General features: G+C 46.4%; 1 protein-coding gene across 1 annotated transcript in view; it reads right to left on the reverse strand.

The window, feature by feature from the left end:
• LOC137534636 (uncharacterized) overlaps positions 1-7,199 on the reverse strand; it is a 30,295-nt gene extending 23,096 nt beyond the window's left edge. The window contains exon 1 of the mRNA XM_068256235.1: positions 6,787-7,199. Coding sequence (XP_068112336.1) covers positions 6,787-7,122 — 336 coding nt within the window. The 5' untranslated portion in view covers positions 7,123-7,199. The remainder of the gene's footprint in view (positions 1-6,786) is intronic.
• Positions 7,200-22,792: the final 15,593 nt, after the last annotated feature.

Below are 22,792 nucleotides of genomic sequence, written 5' to 3' on the forward strand. Positions count from 1 at the left end.
GCATGTGCAAACAGTCTAACGCGGCTATAGCCGATCCAACGCCGTAGCATGCTGCACTTTGCACCGAACGTGCAGCATTACATGTAACGCAACGTGGGCTGTGTGAACAGCCCACTTGTGTTACATTGCTGTGCGTTCGGGGAGCGTTACAGGCGCACTAACGTGCGCCTGTAACGTCTTGGTGTGTAAGCAGCCTAAAGGAAACCTAAACCGAATTTAAAAAAAAAAGTTTCAGTTACCTGAGCTGTCCTGTGCCTACACCATCTCCGTACGATCCTGTGGTCCCTCGCCGTGGCAAAGTTTTGTTTTTGACCTACTGGCCAGTCGATGGCCAATGTAGCTCGCTCACATCGCCATCAGCGTACTGCACAGGTGCAGTATTATTATAATATTATTATTATTATTGATTTAAAAAGCTCCAACATATTCTGTGGCGCTGTACAAAGTAAGAAACAAACATGGGGTACATCATAATACAGACAATGGTGTACACCAATATAAAAGATACATAATTAGTGACAAAATACAAAAAATGATACAAAATACCGAATACAAAATATAGAATTGGTAATGACTTTGATAAAAGTAACATGATGAATAAAATTATTATTTTTTTATTATTATTTAGTATTTATATAGCGCCGACATATTACGCAGCGCTGTACAGTGTATATATATATATATGTTGTCACTAACTGTCCCTCAAAGGAGCTCACAATCTAATCCCTACCATTGCCATGTGTCTATATTATGTAGTGTAAGTACTGTAGTCTAGGGCCAATTTTAGAGGGAGCCAATTAACTTATCTGTATGTTTTTGGAATGTGGGAGTAAACCGGAGTGCCCGGAGGAAACCCACGCAGACACGGAGAGAACATACAAACTCTTTGCAGATAGTGCCCTGGCTGGGATTCGAACCAGGGACCCAGCGCTGCAAGGCGAGAGAGCTAACCACTACGCCACCGTGCTGCCCAAAAATGTATAATGATTTCCAAGACACAAAAGGGGGAGAGAGCCCTGCCCTTGCGAGCTTGCAATCTAAAGGGAATGGGGGGGAAACAAGAGGAGGTGTAGTATACGATAAAATATATAGAGACAATCTTCTACTGCTCCTGCATAGTATGCTCCCGGCAACGGTGATGTGAGTGAGGATACAGGCCATCGACTTGTCAGTCCCTGCGACTGCTGGAGAGCCTCCTCTGCTGCAACTGCAAATCTTCTCTTGGATCCTCCTCTCTGCGTTCTCCACTGTAGTGTCTACAGAGGTTGTACAAATGAGGAACATCCCCTACCCTGGAAACACAGGAGAAGCCCAGTAATAATTTAAACTCCCTTTATCCCTCCACAATAGTCTTCTAGCAGTCAGGAGCCTTTCTATCAGTAACAGGGGTCCCTTCAGCAGTCGGGGGATCTATCCCATGAATCACAGGAGTCCATCTAGCAGAAACAGTATCTCCCCCCAATAAAGTCACTTGAGACCCTTCAGCTATTACAGGAGGCCCACAGTCACACAAGCTCACCAGGTAGACACAGAAACCTTCCAGCCATCACAGGATCACCGCCTTAGCAATTGCAGAAGTCCCATTCCCAAGTGGTAGTCTCTGGAGCTCCTCCCAGTGGTAACAGGAGCCCACCTCCCCACCACCAAGAAGTTAGGGAAGAACCTCCTTCAGCAGAGACAGGACCTTAATCCTATTAGAGTGGACCCTGAACCGGGCAGTCCAAACACCAACATCCCTGAGCTGAAGCTGGTCTTCAAGAAGAACTGGTCATAGACCTTCTGAACTGATCAATAGTTACAGTAAATGTAAAGTTGCCGTTGTTGTTGCACTGTTTTTTTGTACTGAAAGGAAAGCTCTTATACCTTCACCGCAGACACGTGTGTCACTTGGCATGGTTTTACTCAATAACTAAAAGAACAGATGTAATAATATGGACTTTTCTGACAGGCCTTTCATTATCCAATTTTACAATCAAAAATAAATCAGATTTAGGGCACATTCATGCAGTCATATTGAAAACTAATACAAAGTTCATATACTTTCAAGATGTGACCTTCATGTGTGAACAGGAGCCCCACCAGTAATGGTGTCTTTAGGCAGAAGCCTCTGGAGCATAGTGTGAGGTGAACAAGTTATTGCCCATTCATAGGATTAAATCAATAACTTTTTCTCAACACAGGAACATATTTCATTACAGCATTGTATACACATAAATAACATACAATGTACAAATAGTATGTATAATTCAACTATACAGGTTCCTTCCAACCTGTGCCTTGGGCTAATGAGTGTATGGCAGATGCATCTCACCACTGCTTCTCCCAAGTGCTATAGGAAGCCAACAGGTAACTCCACCCATCAGGCTCTGCCTCTAGCTTCTGGGAGGGCGGATCTTTCATGAACTCCTCCTCCTCCTATCATACACTATTTCTATTAACAGGACTATTTAATTTATCCAAAGAAAAAAAAAAATGACTTCAGCCAACCCCTTTAAGTGTTCCAGCAGATATTAACTCAACAATTGTTTTCATCAGTATCCTTCCAATTCAATCATTTGATTGAAATTGATGCTGCAAACTATTTCCGATCGACCATTCGAAAGCAGGAGGGAGAATTGGCTGGCTGCTTCTTCTTCTCTTCATTTCCCTGTCCCCGACGCCATTGTGACATAATGCAGAGGTCAAATACTAGAGGCCTCTAGTGGTCACTTACGGTACATGCCACAGTGCCTCTAGTGTTTGACCTCTGCTATGTCACATGTGCCCAGGCATTCAGAAGTGAAGAAGGGGAGCAGAGGAACACACTGCAGACGGGGGAGAGTCGGCTACACCGCACACAACCTGGGGGGGGGGGGGGGGGGGAGAGGAGGAATGGGGAGACACCTGTCAGACACACGCAGATTTTCAAAGATTTCATGCTGAAGTTGATTGAAAATCATTGTGTAGTGTGTGGGGGGAATCGAGCAGATAGATCCCTCGCTGATCAGATGATGAGTGAAGAGAGATCTATCTGTTGACCACAACGACCAGTGTAAGGCCACCTTTACTGAGCAACCTCTCCAGTCTGAATGAAGTAAAGGAGATACACAGACAGAGGAGTAGCTATGGGGGGAAAAGGGGTACATCTGGGAGGTGCAGTTACAGGGTTTACTTTCCCTGGTGCATCCCTGTTGAAGAGTCTATGAAAGACGGTGGAAGGATCCAATCTTCTCCCCTGCTTCCTCCTGCTCTCTGCCCCGGAGATTTGTTTTATTTTATCTCCCTGCTGTAATCAGCACTTCCCATGTTTGCATCAGCAAAGTAGATCATGTTTATTTCTGCGTATCTCCCAACTTTCCAATGCCTGGTACACACGATGTAATTTCCTGCCAGGTGGATGGGTCAAATTGATCATTTCCGGCATGTCCGATCTGCTACTGATGGAGAACAGGATTGATTCTGTGCAGTGCTGATCTGAAAATCGATCCTGTTCTTAATCAGGTGCAGATCGGACATGCAGGAAATTATTCTAAAACTCATAATGGACCCCCTTATGGTTCACACCTTGTCATGAGGGGGCACAAAAACTGACTTTGTCCCCGGGCGCTTAAAACCGTAGCGACGCCTCTGTACACAGATATTTATATGCGCAGGTTCCCGGGAACAAACAGATACTCATAAGGCAGAGTGGCACCTGAGTTGGGCGCCGTTATAGCAGTCATGCTATACTTCGTGGCCCGCACACGGGTAATTCAGGGTTCTGGCAGTCACCGGACCCCAAATAATTTTTCCCTCCGAGTTGCTATGACTCAGAGGGAGAATAGTATTTAACACCATTAGTAATTTGCGTGGCAGCAGGGTGAGTCGTCATTTGGCTCACCCTGTGCCCAGTTCACCGGCGGCGTTACAATCTGTAAGCAGGCAGCCTGTCCACCAACCATTACTAAGACATGAAGTGAAATCAATAACTCTCTCAACAAAGAAACGTACATATTTTAATACTGTTTCTCCTATAGGCAAAAATCAATATCTTGTATGTGAGCACAGTGCAGCAGGTGACACACTGCCTATAGCTTCTGAGTGGGCGGATCTTTCAGGAACTCCTCCTCCTCTATTTCTAGTGACAGGACTTCACCTTAACCACAGAAAACGACGTTCTTAGGAAGGGAAATCTGTGCAGAAGAAAGTGCAGTGCTGCTGTGTAAAATGCGCCCTGTGGTCCATGGCTCTGTTCCTTGAGACCTCGTTCACATTGGGCTGCCTTGAGAAACGTGTAAAAGCACATAATAAAAAACACATGCGTTTGTGCACTTTAGAGCGCATTTTAGTGCGTTGCGGTGTGGTTTTTTAAGCATGTTTTGCTTATTGTAGCAGTAGCAGCTGTCAATAAAGCTTTGTTTTCATATGAAAATGTATTTTTTTTCAAGTATGGGTAAAAAACGCATGCTCTTCTATGCGCTAAAAAAAGCGCACCCATTCACTTGCATTGATGTGCGCTTTACAGCTCAATGCACAGAAATGCATGCAACACTATGTTTTTGTAACGAACCAGGCACATTTAATTAAATGGGAAAATCAATACCTTGCAGAACATAAAAGGCAATGTGCTATGAAAAGCGCACAAAAACGACCATGATGTGAACGAGGCCTTGTACACACACTAGATGGTCTCCGGCCAGAGGCAGCCAGCCAGGACCGCCTCTGCCAAGAATCTAGTGTGTGTACAGCAACCCCCTATTCCCCTTGATGTCTTGGCGAGCGATCACCTGGAATTATAAGCATCTTACTAGCTGTAATAAAAAGATAGAACTTACAGTTTTGTACACAGCAGAGAGGAATGGCAGCGCATCTATAAATAAGCTGCACCTGACTGACACTGGCTGCATAGAGCTGCAGGGCCTCCCAATGTAAAAAAAATGTTGTTAAAGACACAACTGCGCTCATTACAGCTGAGACAGGTGCTACACACCTAATGGAGGATGTTTGCGTTCAAAATAATTTGCAAGAAAATGATTTCATACTAGACCCTTCCACCGCAATGAGGTAATCCTCTCAGCAGGGAGCCTAGCAGCTAGCCATTAAAATGGAGGAAGTGGAGCAGTGTGGACCGTGCACACCCTTCCAGGTTTTGCACCTGTCTCAGGTGTAATGGGCGCAGTTGTGTCTGTAAGCGGCCCTGCACCTCTATGCAGATAGTGTCAGTCAGGTGTACAAAACTGTAAATACTATCTGTAATAACAGGCATCAATCAACAAGACTGCCTGTTGGAGGAAATAATGGACGGCACGTAGAAGAGGTTGGGCAGGCACACAGTATGGATGTGTGGATACTTGCTATTGCAAGAACTGTAAGTCCGACCCTCAGCAGTGGCTACGTGCTCTAGACTGAGTAGACCAGAGTTCACAAACAGGTTGAGAAGAAAGCAGAAAAGTCTGGCATTGTAGCTTTAATGATGCATAGAGCAAGTGTACACGTGCACAGATGAACATATGGAGACATCATAAAAGTTCACAATTGAACAAAGCGTGGTACATTACGCGCTCCTGCTGGGGTGAGGGAGATGGCTGTGGGCGCCAGTGGGTGCACGGCCTTTACGACCGTTTCGCAAGTGGGGTGAAACTTGCTTCTTCTGAGGCCTGCATGCACCCCACTTGCGAAACGGTCGTAAGGCCGTGCACCCGCTGGCGCCCACAGCCATCTCCCTCACCGCAGCAGGAAGAAGAAATAATGGAGTGGGCATACTGAACTTTTGTGCATCTCCTTCACTTTAAATAGAAATGAAGATGTTGCTCTGGAGTATAATGTAATGTCTCTTAAGGTGGCTATACATCTATCGACTTGGCAGCCAATCGTCCATCTGATTTGATAATTATGATTGAATCAGATGAAAACTGGTGCCGCTACAAGCATGCCCGATCAACTGCACTGAGATTGATGTGGCCAATCGGGTGCACTGTGGTAACGGCATGCAATAATAAATACAAATAAAACCCCTGTCCTCCAAATGTTTTATATGCCCCCCCGGTTTCCTGTGCATTTATACCTGTCATACCATCCCTCGAGTGTACATGCTGCATTTCTGCATTCAGACCCCACATGACTGCCGGCATAAGGCACATGGGGCATGTTTGATGTCACACACGTGCACCACATGAGATAACATCAGAACCCAATGTATGGGGCGCCAATGCAGAAGTACAGCGTGGACACTCGGTGACGGCGTGACAGGTTAATGTATAACTGAACTTGATCGGGAATCAGCCTGCGCTGTATGGGCAGCCAACAGATCTCGCTCTGAACAGATTCGATCAGATCTGTCTCTTGGTTGAATCTGCTCACCATCACTACATGTATGGGCAACTTTAGAACATAGAAACTACCATATTTTTCTTTCTACAACCTGGATAAATGAGAATTGTCAAAGAAACAATTTACCTTATAAAATACATACATACATACAACATCATTAGCGATTGTGCATTTTCTCATGTACAACAAGATTTCCCTTTCGTGTGAAACCTTTCCCGCATGTTGAACATGAAAAAGGACGCTCCCCAGTGTGAATTCTTATGTGTCTAACAAGGTCATTTTTATATATGAAACCTTGCCCACACTCTGTGCATGAGTAAGGACGCTCCCCTGTGTGACTTTTCTGATGTCTGAGAAGGTCTCCTCTCTGACTGAAACTTTTCCCACACTCTGAACATGAGAAAGGGCGCTCCCCAGTGTGACTTCTCTGGTGTTTTAAAAGGTTTGCTTTATCAATGAAACTTTTCCCACACTCAGGACACACAAAAGGCCGCTCACCGATGTGTTTTCTCCAGTGTCTGAGATACTCTCCTTTCTGGCAGAAGGTTTTCCCACACTCTGCACATGAAAAAGAATGCTCACCAGTGTGTCTTCTCCAGTGTCTGAAATAGTCTCCTTTTCGGATGAAAGTTTTCCCACACTCAGCACATGTAAAAGGACGCTCACCAGTGTGACTTCTCTGGTGTCTAAGAAAGTTGGATTTCCAAGCGAAACTTTTCCCACACTCTGAACATGAAAAAGGATTCTGGCCTGTGTGCCTTGTGAGGTGCGCAACAAATACTCTTCTAGAAAGAAAGCTTTTTCCACACTCTGAACATGAAAAAGAATGCACATCTGTATGAATTTTCTGGTGTTGTTGAAGGTTTTTTCCCAAAACTAAATATTTCCCACACTCTGAATATGAAAACTGCTGCTTGACTACATGGTTTCTCTGGTGAACAATGAAATCTCTTTTATGTGAAAAACCTTTACCACACTTTGCGGATGGAATACAATTCTCTTCTGTGCGTTCCATGGGAAAATACTTCTCAACTCCATGTGTCACAGTACAAGATTCATTGGAAAAAAAATCCTCAGGATTAGCATGATCGTTTGATGTATCAGTAGAATGATATAAAGGCTGGATATCTGGGGTAACAGGATGTGATGTGTCAGAAGATTCCTCAGGATTAGAGGGATCCGGTGATCTCTCCTCATGGTAAAGTCTGTGATGTGTATTTCCAGTAATGGGGTTTCCTCCTGGAGAGTATTGTGTGACGCCATTATCTTCTGCATTATCATCTGGAGGTGAGATAAGACATCCATTTGAGATGTTCCTAATGCCATATCTGTATACTGTGAGCAGCATATTCGTTGTTCTTGCTTTGCATTGTAGTATGCAGTTAATATCAAAGCGTGATAAGAAGAAGAATCAGATAAAGTTTACAACTCAAATATAAGCCAACTCTGGCATGCTGGAGTATGGTGTACATTAACCCCCTGGCGATAATCCCAACCTGAGTATGGGCTCCACTTTGTGTGCTAGGGTCGGGCTGTCAGAAATAGCTGGATCCCGTGCGCGATCAGCGCTGCACAGCGGATCCCAGGCTTCTCCCTCGGCTACCTGTATTTCTTTTCGGCCGCTGGGATCCCCATGTCCCCGCTGTTCTTCCGGGGACCCGGCGGCCAATCAGATCGGCGGTGACAACATGACGTCACCAGAGGCGGGGGGCATAACACATTTTTAAAGTGGACCTATCATGCACAGGGCAGACGGGAAACATATAGGTATGTCTGTCCTGTGCAGTGGGGGGATCCATATGGGGGAGATCAAAGGATCAGATAGGGTGTGTGTGTGCATGTGTGATGTCTAATTCCTCCTCATTTGTCTCTAATCACAACTTGTAATTTGATCTCTTCTCTGTGTCACCTGACTGCCTGGATTTTGACTACTCTCTGCCTGCTGCCTGCACCAACCTCTGCCTGGATTTTGACTACTCTCTGCCTGCTGCCTGTACCGACCTCTGCCTGGATTTTGACTACTCTATGCCTGCTTTATTTGTACAGTTTCACAATTTTTTACGTTTATTCATAAATGTAATTATTTCAACAATTTTGTGTTCCAGTATTTTGTTTATATGCAGAATGTCTACCAGGCCTTTATTCTGAAATATTTTGGTGAGTTAAGACTTAAGAATTGGAGGCCTAAAATTCTTGAAAAAAAATGTACGGAAACAGAAATGCACCGCCAGGGAGCTTAACTAACGGTGCTGCTATGGTAAGTAGTTGAGATAAACATTTCATATGTTGTACAGTATCTCCTCCTCATTTGTTGGTGCTATGATGTTATACTGAGGAATGGAGATGGGCCTTTCATATGGTGTACAGTATCTCCTCCTCATTTGTTGGTGCTATGATGTTATACTGAGGAATGGAGATGGGCATTTCATATGGTGTACAGTATCTCCTCCTCATTTGTTGGTACTATGATGTTATACTGAGGAATGGAGATGGGCATTTCATATGGTGTACAGTATCTCCTCCTCATTTGTTGGTGCTATGATGTTATACTGAGGAATGGAGATGGACCTTTCATATGGTGTACAGTATCTCCTCCTCATTTGTTGGTGCTATGATGTTATACTGAGGAATGGAGATGTACCTTTCATACGGTGTACAGTATCTCCTCCTCATTTGTTGGTACTATGATGTTATACTGAGGAATGGAGATGGGCCTTTCATACGGTGTACAGTATATCCTCCTCATTTGTTGGTACTATGATGTTATACTGAGGAATGGAGATGGGCCTTTTATACGGTGTACAGTATATCCTCCTCATTTGTTGGTACTATGATGTTATACTGAGGAATGGAGATGGGCCTTTCATATGATGTACAGTATCTCCTCCTCATTTGTTGGTGCTATGATGTTATACTGAGGAATGGAGATGGGCCTTTCATATGGTGTACAGTATCTCCTCCTCATTTGTTGGGAACATGATGTTATACTGAGGAATGGAGATGGGCCTTTTTATACGGTGTACAGTATCTCCTCCTCATTTGTTGGTACTATGATGTTATAATGAGGAATGGAGATGGGCCTTTCATATGGTGTACAGTATCTCCCCCTCATTTGTTGGCACTATGATGTTATACTGAGGAATGGAGATGACCCTTTCATATGGTGTACAGTATCTCCTCCTCATTTGTTGGGAACATGATGTTATACTGAGGAATGGTGATGGGCCTCTCATATGGTGTACAGTATCTCCTCCTCATTTGTTGGTACTATGATGTTATACTGAGGAATGGAGATGGGCCTTTCATATGTTGTCCAGTATCTCCTCCTCATTTGTTGGGAACATGATGTTATACTGAGGAATGGAGATGGGCCTTTCATATGGTGTACAGTATCTCCTCCTCATGTGTTGGTACTATGATATTATACTGAGGAATGGAGATGGGCCTTTCATATGGTGTAAAGTATCCCCCCCTCATTTGTTGGTGCTATGATGTTATACTGAGGAATGGAGATGGGCCTCTCATATGGTGTACAGTATCTCCTCCTCATTTGTTGGGAACATGATGTTATACTGAGGAATGGAGATGGACCTTTCATATGGAGTACAGTATCTCCTCCTCATTTGTTGGTGCTATGATGTTATACTGAGGAATGGAGATGGGCCTTTCATATGGTGTTAAAGAACATGAACTCCCAATGTAAAAGACATGTTGCTATGGTAAATACACAATTTGTACTGACCTGTGCTAATCTGTGAAGGAATTTCCTCCTCCTTACACGCTTCATCATCACTCACATATACCTCTTCTGCTTCCTCCTTGACCACTGCTATTTCTGTAATCACATTTTCACCCTAAAACATGACCACATGGAGAATATTAATCTAAAAGCTCCACACAGCTTTCTTACAGATCAAATAGCATGGAATCCTTTTGGTGTTTGGGGAGACCTCTTACCTGATAATGGTGAGGGGTAGTGTGATCTTCCTGTGTACAATCCTGGGAATAAAGAGGACCTGTACATCTCTCTGGTGGGTTTCTGTTACTGGATCCATCTGTAGGAAACACACTTTCTGAATGAATAGTTTTTGGTTATTTACCAGATGATGGGGATCTAGGTGAACTCTCCACGCTGCTCTCTCCTTTACAAGAAATTAAAGTCTCCTCTTACCCAATGATATGAAGTGCAGCTGATTCTCCATCATGGTGTCCTTGTTGAAATCCTTGTGTCCTTCTACATACTGCCACTCCTGCATAGAGAAAGAGACAGTGACATCCTGACACCTTATAAGGGACCTGACACACCCAGTGAAGCAGCCATCATCCAGACATATCCCTCAGGTTACTGGATAATGGCTTCAATTCATCAAGCATTACCATATTCGGTAATGCTGAAAAAAGCTGAGCATTTTGTAAAATGTCAATTCAGCAAGGCTGTTACCACATGCCAAGCTGAAATTACCGAGCAGTGAAGTAAATTACCAACTTGTGCGGTAAACACCTCAACAAAATGTCAGCAAACGTCAATTCATCAAGATTACAGCATGAGATTAAGCCCAGCAACATGTTCGATGATTATCTACAGCTGTGGTATGTCTAAACCAGTGCGGAGACTGTAAAGGGAGCCGAGACTCACGGAAGCAGAGAGGGATTACCTATGGCTGGCATGAGCAGAGAGCCAATAGCAACAGCCTAGGTCTCCTGCAAGTCCCTGTGATAGGATGTGATGCCTTCTCGGGAGGGCCAAGCTTTACTACCTCCCAGGCAGCGAGGAGAGAGATCCCAAACAAAAGAGGTTTACCCTGCGGCCATTCGGGCGTTAAACCCTTTAGGTTCCTGTTTAAAGATGCAGAGGAGCTAGTGAGGAAATCACCTAAGCATGGCATGTGTAATGTCTTTTAGAAGTTCAGCTAAGCTGTGGCAATTAAATAAAACAGACAGAGTTAGGGGGAGCATAGGCAGTATAAAAAACATGAACATTATAAGGGATGTCTGGGATGCCTCTTACTATTGTAATGCCATCACTGCAAGGAGAACAGCATGTAACAACACAGAGACAATTCCACACCTCTACTGTTACCAAACAGGTTTTTGTAAATTGAAGCTATGGGTTTTGGTGAATTACCGAACTTCTACTGCACCTGTTAAAATCTTGATAAAATCTTGATGAATAAAAAAAAAAAAATCCAAAATACCGAATGTGGTCATTTCCCGACTTGATTTCTTTTTTCCAACAGCCTTTGATGAATTGAAGCCATTGTCCTATAATTCCCAGCAAGGCTCACCTCTCCTGTCAGCAGCTCAATCATCTCATAGATGACTTCTAGAATCTTCTTCTCATTCTTAGGCGTCAGGGAGAGCAATGGAGTCATTGTGATTGAAGATGGGCTCTGGAGACGGCTGCCGGGTGTCAATACTTCACCAGCTGTCCTCTTCACTACTTCATACTCCTGTAAAGTAACAGTAAAAACATCATGTACACCATGTACTTTCCCAGAATACTCCTGGCCTCTACTGTTTATGTATTTTCTATTATTAGCGATATAATGGATATCATTTGGCCTTCCCAGAAGCCCCCTCACCTCTCCAGTCAGTAGGTAGAAGATCTCCAGGTTGAGGTTTAACATCCTCTGAGACATAGTTCTCCAGTTTTAAGATACATTCAGTGAAGATGTCATGTGATCTACACAGGATGGTCCTGTTTGAGGAAGGATAAAAAATATTATTCAACTCCGGACTAGAGTAAATACTTAGTACATTGTTAAAATGAAGCACAGAGGTGTCTTGGTGAGAGAGGAAAAGTTTAGCTGGCAAAAGAGGGTGAACACAAGACAATGGAACTCAAGAAGAAGATGAGACCAAAAGAGAGGGCTGGAGAAAAGAGTTGGACAGTGTGACCACAGAAGAAAGAACTGGTGGAAAGGATGAGCATACTGGAGAGAAATGGTGGAGAGGGGGAGCACAGGAGACGAAACTGGTGTTAAGGGTGAGAGCAGGAGCAGAGGGAAAAGGTGGAGAGGGTGAGCGCCGGAGGAGAGGGAACTGGTGGAGATGGGATGCACAGGAAAGGGAACTGGTGGAGAGGGTGAGCACAGGAGAGGGAACTGATGGAGAGCGTGAGTGCAGAAGGAGAGGGAACTGGTGGAGAAGGTGAGTGCAGGAGGAGAGGGAACTGGTGGAGAGGGTGAGTGCAGGAGGAGTGGGAACTAGTGGAGAGGGTGAGTGCAGGAGGAGAGGGAACTGGTGGAGAGGGTGAGTGCAGGAGGAGTGGGAACTGATGGAGAGGGTGAGTGCAGGAGGAGAGGGAACTGGTGGAGAGGGTGAGTGCAGGAGGAGAGGGAACTGGTGGAGAGGGTGAGTGCAGGAGGAGTGGGAACTAGTGGAGAGGGTGAGTGCAGGAGGAGAGGGAACTGGTGGAGAGGGTGAGCACAGGAGGAGAGGGAACTGATGGAGAAGGTGAGTGCAGGAGAGGGAACTGATGGAGAGGGTGAGTGCAGGAGGAGAGTTAACTGGTGGAGAGGGTGAGTGCAGGAGGAGTGGGAATTGATGGAGAGGGTGAGTGCAGGAGGAGAGGGAACTGGTGGAGAGGGTGAGTGCAGGAGGAGAGGAAACTGGTGGAGATGGGAAGCACAGGAAAGGGAACTGGTGGAGAGGGTGAGCACAGGAGAGGGAACTGATGGAGAGGGTGAGTGCAGGAGGAGAGGGAACTGGTGGAGAGGGTAAGTGCAGGAGGAGAGGGAACTGGTGGAGAGGGTGAGTGCAGGAGGAGTGGGAACTAGTGGAGAGGGTGAGTGCAGGAGGAGAGGGAACTGGTGGAGAGGGTGAGCACAGGAGGAGAGGGAACTGATGGAGAAGGTGAGTGCCGGAGGAGAGGGAACTGATGGAGAGGGTGAGTGCAGGAGGAGAGGAAACTGGTGGAGATGGGATGCACAGGAAAGGGAACTGGTGGAGAGGGTGAGCACAGGAGAGGGAACTGATGGAGAGCGTGAGTGCAGAAGGAGAGGGAACTGGTGGAGAAGGTGAGTGCAGGAGGAGAGGGAACTGGTGGAGAGGGTGAGTGCAGGAGGAGTGGGAACTAGTGGAGAGGGTGAGTGCAGGAGGAGAGGGAACTGGTGGAGAGGGTGAGTGCAGGAGGAGTGGGAACTGATGGAGAGGGTGAGTGCAGGAGGAGAGTTAACTGGTGGAGAGGGTGAGTGCAGGAGGAGTGGGAACTGATGGAGAGGGTGAGTGCAGGAGGAGAGGGAACTGGTGGAGAGGGTGAGTGCAGGAGGAGAGGAAACTGGTGGAGATGGGAAGCACAGGAAAGGGAACTGGTGGAGAGGGTGAGCACAGGAGAGGGAACTGATGGAGAGGGTGAGTGCAGGAGGAGAGGGAACTGGTGGAGAGGGTAAGTGCAGGAGGAGAGGGAACTGGTGGAGAGGGTGAGTGCAGGAGGAGTGGGAACTAGTGGAGAGGGTGAGTGCAGGAGGAGTGGGAACTAGTGGAGAGGGTGAGTGCAGGAGGAGAGGGAACTGGTGGAGAGGGTGAGTGCAGGAGGAGTGGGAACTGATGGAGAGGGTGAGTGCAGGAGGAGAGGAAACTGGTGGAGAGGCTGAGTGCAGGAGGAGTGGGAACTAGTGGAGAGGGTGAGTGCAGGAGGAGAGGGAACTGGTGGAGAGGGTGAGCACAGGAGGAGAGGGAACTGATGCAGAGGGTGAGTGCAGGAGAGGGAACTGATGGAGAGGGTGAGTGCAAGAGAAGAGTTAACTGGTGGAGAGGGTGAGTGCAGGAGGAGTGGGAACTGATGGAGAGGGTGAGTGCAGAAGGAGAGGGAACTGGTGGAGAGGGTTAGTGCAGGAGGAGAGGAAACTGGTGGAGATGGGAAGCACAGGAAAGGGAACTAGTGGAGAGGGTGAGTGCAGGAGGAGAGGGAACTGGTGGAGAGGGTGAGCACAGGAGGAGAGGGAACTGATGCAGAGGGTGAGTGCAGGAGAGGGAACTGATGGAGAGGGTGAGTGCAAGAGAAGAGTTAACTGGTGGAGAGGGTGAGTGCAGGAGGAGACGGAACTGGTGGAGAGGGTGAGTGCAGGAGGAGAGGGAACTGGTGGAGAGGGTGAGTGCAGGAGGAGTGGGAACTAGTGGAGAGGGTGTGTGCAGGAGGAGAGGGAACTGATGCAGAGGGTGAGTGCAGGAGGAGAGGGAACTGGTGGAGAGGGTGAGTGCAGGAGGAGTGGGAACTAGTGGAGAGGGTGAGTGCAGGAGGAGAGGGAACTGGTGGAGAGGGTGAGCACAGGAGGAGAGTGAACTAATGGAGAAGGTGAGTGCAGGAGAGGGAACTGAAGGAGAGGGTGAGTGCAGGAGGAGAGTTAACTGGTGGAGAGGGTGAGTGCAGGAGGAGTGGGAACTGATGGAGAGGGGGAGTGCAGGAGGAGAGGGAACTGGTGGAGAGGGTGAGTGCAGGAGGAGAGGGAACTGGTGGAGAGGGTGAGCACAGGAGAAGAGGGAACTGATGGAGAGGGTGAGTGCCGGAGGAGAGGGAATTGGTGGAGAGGGTGCGTGCAGGAGGAGAGGGAACTGATGGAGAGGGTGAGGGTAAGTGCAGGAGGAGAGGGAACTGGTGGAGAGGGTGCGCGCAGGAGGAGAGGGAACTGGTGGAGAGGGTGAGCGCAGGAGAAGAGGGAACTGATGGAGAGGGTGAGTGCAGGAGGAGAGGGAACTGATGGAGTGGGTGAGTGCAGGAGGAGGGGGAACTGGTGGAGAGGGTGAGCACAGGAGGAGAGGGAACAGATGGAGAGGGTGAGCACAGGAGGAGAGGGAACAGATGGAGAGGGTGAGCACAGAAAGAGAAGGAACAGATGGAGAGGGTGAGCACAGGAGGAGAGGGAACAGGTGGAGAGTGTGAGCGCAGGAGAGGGAACTGATGGAGAGGGTGAGTGCAGGAGGAGAGGGAACTGGTGGAGAAAATGAGAGCAAGGGGAAAGGGAACTGATGGATAGGGTAAGTGCACGAGGTGAGGGAACTAGTGGAGGGGGCAGCACAGGAGAGGGAACTGGTGGAGAAGGTGAGTGTAAGGGGAGAGGGAACTGATGGAGAGGGTGAGTGCAGGAGGTGAGGGAACTGGTGGAGAGGGTGAGTGCAGGAGGTGAGGGTACTGGTGGAGAGGGTGGGTGCAGGAGGAGAGGGAACTGGTGGAGAGGGTGAGTGCAGGAGGAGAGGGAACTGGTGGAGAGGGTGAGTGCAGGAGGAGAGGGAACTGGTGGAGAGGGTGAGTGCAGGAGGAGAGGGAACAGGTGGAGAGTGTGAGCGCAAGAGAGGGAACTGATGGAGTGGGTGAGTGCAGGTGGAGAGTGTGAGCGCAAGAGAGGGAACTGATGGAGTGGGTGAGTGCAGGAGGAGAGGGAACTGGTGGAGAAGGTGAGTGCAAGGGGAGAGGGAACTGATGGAGAGGGTGAGTACAGGAGGTCAGGGAACTGGTGGAGAGGGTGAGTGCAGGAGGATAGGTAACTGGTGGACTGGAAAGGGGCAGCACAGGAGAGGGAACTGGTGGAGAAGGTGAGCACAGGGGAAGAGGGAACTAGTGGGGAAGAGGGAACTAGTGGGGAAGAGGGAACTACTGGGGAAGGTGAGCGCAGGAGGATAGGATGAGCAGAAGAGGTGGGGGTAGGAGGAAGGGACTGGGAGGGACATTAAAGGTGATGAACATAACTGGCTGCACTTTGCTCTCTGACCCACGGATATTACCTCAGCAAACTGCTTGTATTCTATATACATCTTACATCTCATTGGTCAGATCAAAGCAGCTGCTTACAGTGTACTTGGGACGTTGTATGCTTCTGCGTTTGGCCTGCTGAGGTCTCAGGATGCTCCAAATATTCTGAAGGGAGAAGATTGCTGAAACATTCACACATTTAAGGTAAAATATCATGATATGAATTACACCAGCGTGCTTCACTAGTCATTTTCTAAATGAATGTAATATACTTTGTAATTATTATATCTACTTCAGGTTGCAGCCAGCTATCAATGTCTAAAACTGCTCAGACAAAACCTTATAGCATTGTTATCCTATCAGGAAATCAGAACCCCTTCGGCGCAGTCTGTTAAAGTGGATCCGAGATGAACTTTTACTCACTGCATAATTGTGTTCCTTTCCTATTGTTTATAGCGCATTCCTCAAGCCAAATAGTTTTTTTGTTTTAATACTCTAATTCCCTATAAACTAAACAAGCCTCGCCCACAGCATTTCAGAGAGCATTGGCATTTTCAGACAGTAGCAATGGCTCATGGGAGCTCAGTCTGGGCAGGAGGAGGGAAAGGTATTACTAGCCAGAGATTTCAGAGGCAGAGGGGAGGTGGGAGGAGGAGGGGGGATTAGGGTTTTTTCACAGGCTGAGTGCTGAAGATGCAGATAAGCTTGCTGTGTGTAATGTTTACAAACAACATGGCTGCTGTCATTGTACCACAGGAAGAAATAATCATATTCTATTGAAGCTGTTTGCAGCTAGATTTGCTGTGCAAACTATCTAAACTTTAGATAAGATATATAGACAAGTTACTTGTTATAGTTAGTTTTTCATCTCGGATCCGCTTTAAGTATGGATTGCCCATCAATGACTCTCTTCCTCAAACAACAAAAAGCATTCCAACTCTTATTATACAACTGGAGTAATCAGCAAACTACCACACCCATCACTGGCATTCTGCTGTTACAAACACTGAGAAATAATTAGTGTATTTTTTGTATCTGCTCATTAAGCAGAGTCCTGTGACATTACTGTACGATCTCCTGCTTTAAGCTGAGGTTACCCCTCTGCCACCCTCACTTCCTCTGTCCCAATCACAGATCTGAAATATGTACATACTGAATTGATATAGTTTATTCATTTTATTTATTATTTATACATAATACAAAATTAAATATAACAAATACCGGCTTCCTCTTTTTTACTGCCAGTTCCAGCAATGTCTCGTGTAGCTTCACCTTTAACCTCGAACCTCTTTTCTATGGTTCTTCCTGTTTGTGCGTTCCACTTGCTGTTGACAGATCGCCACCACGTGGAGAACAGGGAAACTGCAGCCCCCTTGTATTTAGAGAACGATAAATCGGGTTGGCGTGAGCTCTCTGAGGTGTTCCACAGTGCATCCATAGCTCCCAGCTGTCCCTTTTTCAGAGGGACAGTCCCTCTTTACAAAAACAAATCCCTCTTTCTCCTTTATTTGTCCATCTTTCAGGACTGATGTACTGCTCTTTGTAAATATACATATTTTTACTGAAAATGTGTTTATTTGGTTCCAAATTTTATTCCTATCCTTTAAATTGATGTATTTAATTCCAAATGTCAATATGAAGAAAAAAACTAGTGATGGTAGAAAGGACCAGTGTGGTTTGAATAGTAAAATTACATATTTTGCTTTTTTTTAGTGGTATGCGTGGCTAGGAAGGTGACATGAGTGGGATCAGAGGTGTGACAGGGGCGTGTCTTATAGTGCCCCTCTTTCTCATCTCAAAAAGTTGGCGGTATGGCATCACTGCTGAATATGCCAATCATCGCTTTGTTGACCCTGATAGCTAAACATCTCCAGAAGGGCTGGAATTCAATGATGTGTCATCTTCTTAACCCACAATAACCCAACATGCATACAGACGGTTTCCAACTGGTTGATCCTCATCAATGCATGGCATGAATTAATGTGGCTGTATTGGGTAGGACCTACAGACTACCCAGCAAGCTCATGGTGAACCACAACTCATAGGAGTGTATAAGGGACTGAAATAGATCAAAAAGCCTCCCCGCTAAAATGCTATGCAAAACAGAAGTTTGCCTTCTTAAAACAGAAGGTATTTGCAATTTTCGGGTGGGAGTGAGCTCTGAGGTGTCCCACATTGAATCACTGCTGACTATGCAAATTATCTCTTTGTTGTCCCTGATAGATATCGGGTCAGAATTGGGTTAGAAACATCTGATCTGCATGCTTGTTTAGGGTCTATGGCAGATTAGCAGCAGGACAGGCAGGCAACTGGTGTTGTTTAAAAGGAAATAAATGAATCAGCCTCCATATTACTCCCACTTTAGGTGCGCTTTAACCACTTCACCACCAAGGGTTTTTACCCTAACGGACCAGAGCAATTTTCAGCTGTCAATGCTCCTACCTTTCATTTGCCAATAACTTTATCACTACTTGTCACAACAAAACAATCTATACATTGTTTTTTTTCAACAGCAATTATGCTTTCTTTTGGTGGTGCATTATGCTAAGAATTATTAAGTGTGTAAAATGAGATGTACATTTTTTTTTTTTACTTTTATGTCGTCACAATCACTGACTCTATGCACGGAGACAGTGATTATTACAACAAAGCTCATTGGCTTCTCCTTGAAGCCATGATCTTTGCTTGTGGGCACTTTCATTGGTTCAGGGAAGTCTTCTTCCCTTTCACCAATCGCGGCTCTGTGGGTTCCAATGAGTAAGCGCGGCTGAGGGCGATCACTTGGGGACGGTAGCGGGGAAATCATTTTAAAACGTCCTGTGATCTGTTAAAAGGAACCAACAGGACGTTTTAAAATGTCGGGAAGGCAGGTAGTAACCACTTCCCTACTCAACTACAGTACACTCATGTTGTTTCTGCTCAGTTGTGACAGAATGACGTGAACGTTAGTCTGGAGCTTTTGATGAACGCTAACACACACCTAGCTCATCGCTAACACACACCTAGCTCATCGCTAACACACACCTAGCTCATCGCTAACACACACCTGTGCTCATCGCTAACACACACCTAGCTCATCGCTAACACACACCTAGCTCATCGCTAACACACACCTAGCTCATCGCTAACACACACCTAGCTCATCGCTAACACACACCTAGCTCATCGCTAACACACACCTTGCTCATCGCTAACACACACCTAGCTCATCGCTAACACACACCTGTGCTCATCGCTAACACACACCTGTGCTCATCGCTAACACACACCTGTGCTCATCGCTAACACACACCTAGCTCATCGCTAACACACACCTAGCTCATCGCTAACACACACCTAGCTCATCGCTAACACACACCTGTGCTCATCGCTAACACACACCTAGCTCATCGCTAACACACACCTAGCTCATCGCTAACACACACCTTGCTCATCGCTAACACACACCTAGCTCATCGCTAACACACACCTAGCTCATCGCTAACACACACCTAGCTCATCGCTAACACACACCTAGCTCATCGCTAACACACACCTTGCTCATCGCTAACACACACCTAGCTCATCGCTAACACACACCTGTGCTCATCGCTAACACACACCTAGCTCATCGCTAACACACACCTAGCTCATCGCTAACACACACCTGTGCTCATCGCTAACACACACCTGTGCTCATCGCTAACACACACCTAGCTCATCGCTAACACACACCTAGCTCATCGCTAACACACACCTGTGCTCATCGCTAACACACACCTAGCTCATCGCTAACACACACCTAGCTCATCGCTAACACACACCTTGCTCATCGCTAACACACACCTAGCTCATCGCTAACACACACCTGTGCTCATCGCTAACACACACCTGTGCTCATCGCTAACACACACCTGTGCTCATCGCTAACACACACCTGTGCTCATCGCTAACACACACCTGTGCTCATCGCTAACACACACCTAGCTCATCGCTAACACACACCTAGCTCATCGCTAACACACACCTAGCTCATCGCTAACACACACCTGTGCTCATCGCTAACACACACCTAGCTCATCGCTAACACACACCTAGCTCATCGCTAACACACACCTAGCTCATCGCTAACACACACCTGTGCTCATCGCTAACACACACCTAGCTCATCGCTAACACACACCTAGCTCATCGCTAACACACACCTGTGCTCATCGCTAACACACACCTAGCTCATCGCTAACACACACCTAGCTCATCGCTAACACACACCTAGCTCATCGCTAACACACACCTAGCTCATCGCTAACACACACCTAGCTCATCGCCAGGGGCAAAAGAGGAGGGGAGGCACCAGGGTGTAACACCCTGGTGCCCGATCTCCGATCCTCCTATCCCTGGCACCTCGGCACACCCACCTTCTCCAATAATTAATTAGGGTTAGAACACTGGGGGCTAGGAAAATTAGGGCAAAGAAAATAGAAGAATTATAGATAGGAGAAGTTGGGTTAGCAGCACAACATTTAATAGAATCGGGGTTAGGAGACATGACAGATCTAGTACAGTCCACTGAGGCAGGGAACACACACAAGTTAATCAATGGGCTAGTTCACACTTTTAACATGCAAAAAAAAAACCCTGACATTCTGCATCATGATTCATTAGCTGCTGTGAAAAAACGTGCGCGTTTCTCTGCATAGAGACACACTTGGTGTGCAGTAAACGTACGCAGAAAAATACACGCAGAAAACTGAAAAACAAGTGTGTTCCGTGCCTGAAGCTTCCGTAACATCCTGAGGCATTCACATGAAGAATTTTCCCATAAAAAATCCAGGTGAGCCAACCCAAATTTCCCTGACTCTCGACATTAACGCAAATGCCAGATTTAAAAACGAACTATAGCAAGTAACTTCTCTATACAGTCGGTTGCAAAAGTATTCGGCCCCCTTAAAGTTTTCCACATTTTGTCACATTACTACCACAAACAGGAATCAATTTTATTGGAATTCCACGTGACAGACCAATACAAATTGGGGTACACGTGAGAAGTGGAACGAAAATCATACATGATTCCAAACATTTTTTTACAAATCAATAACTGCAAAGTGGGGTGTGCATAATTATTCAGCCCCCTTTGGTCTGAGTGCAGTCAGTTGCCCATAGATATTGCCTGATGAGTGCTAATGACTAAATAGAGAGCACCTGTGTGTAATCTAATGTCAGTACAAATACAGCTGCTCTGTGACGGCCTCAGAGGTTGTCTAAGAGAATATTGGAAGCAACAACACCATGAAGTCCAAAGAACACACCAGACAGGTCAGGGATCAAGTTATTGAGAAATGTAAAGCAAGCTTAGGCTACAAAAAAGATTTCCAAACCCTTGAACATCCCACGGAGCACTGTTCAAGCGATCATTCAGAAATGGAAGGAGTATGGCACAACTGTACACCTACCAAGACAAGGCCATCCACCTAAACTCACAGGCCGAACAAGGAGAGCGCTGATCAGAAATGCAGGCAAGAGGCCCATGGTGACTCTGGACGAGCTGCAGAGATCTACAGCTCAGATGGGGGAATCTGTCCATAGGACAACTATTAGTCATGCACTGCACAAAGTTGGCCTTTATGGAAGAGTGGCAAGAAGAAAGCCATTGTTAACAGAAAAGCATAAGAAGTCCTGTTTGCAGCTTGCCACAAGCCATTTGGGGACACAGCAAAGATGTGGAAGAAGGTGCTCTGGTCAGATGAGACCAAAATTGAACTTTTTGGCCAAAATGCTATGTGTGGCGGAAAACTAACACTGCACATCACTCAGAATGCACCATCTCCACTGTCAAATATGGTGGTGGCAGCATCATGCTCTGGGGGTGCTTCTCTTCAGCAGGGACAGGGAAGCTGGTCAGAGTTAATGGTTGGATGGATGGAGCCAAATACAGGGCAATCTTGGAAGAAAACCTCTTGGAGTCTGCAAAAGACTTGAGACTGGGGCGGACGTTCACCTTCCAGCAGGACAATGACTCTAAACATAAAGCCAGGGCAACAATGGAATGGTTTAAAACAAAACATACAATATTCATGTGTTAGAATGGCCCAGTCAAACTCCAGATCTAAATCCAATCGAGAATTTGTGGCAAGATCTGAAAACTGCTGTTCACAAACGCTGTCCATCTAATCTGACTGAGCTGGAGCACTTTTGCAAAGAAGAATGGGCAAATATTTCAGTCTCTAGATGTGCAAAGCTGGTAGAGACATACCCTAAAAGACTGGCAGCTGTAATTGCAGCAAAAGGTGGTTCTACAAAGTGTTGACTCAGGGGGCTGAATAATTACGCACACCCCACTTTGCAGTTATTGATTTGTAAAAAATGTTTGGAATCATGTATGATTTTCGTTCCACTTCTCACGTGTACACCACTTTGTATTGGTCTTTCACGTGGAATTCCAGTAAATTTAATTCATGTTTGTGGCAGTAATGTGAAAAAATGTGGAAAATTTCAAGGGGGCCGAATACTTTTGCAAGCCACTGTATATCTTATCTAAAATGTAAATGGTTTACACAGTAAATCTAGCTGCAAACAGCTTTAACAGTATATGATTATTTCTTCCTGTGATACCATGAGAGCAGCCATGTTCTGCTTGGGATCATTACACACAGGCAAGCTGCTCTGCATCTCCACCCCTCAGCCTGTGAAAACTCCCCTCCGCTCTCCTCCTGTCTCCGTCTCCTTGTCTCTGAAATCTCAAGCATGCGTCAACAAAAACCTCCTCCTCCCCAGGCTGAGCTCCCATGAGCACTTGCAGCATGGGACACAGAATGCCTAGGCGCTGGGGGCGTGGAT

The sequence above is a fragment of the Hyperolius riggenbachi genome, chromosome 10, assembly GCF_040937935.1.
Source record: "Hyperolius riggenbachi isolate aHypRig1 chromosome 10, aHypRig1.pri, whole genome shotgun sequence".
Classification (NCBI taxonomy): domain Eukaryota; kingdom Metazoa; phylum Chordata; class Amphibia; order Anura; family Hyperoliidae; genus Hyperolius; species Hyperolius riggenbachi.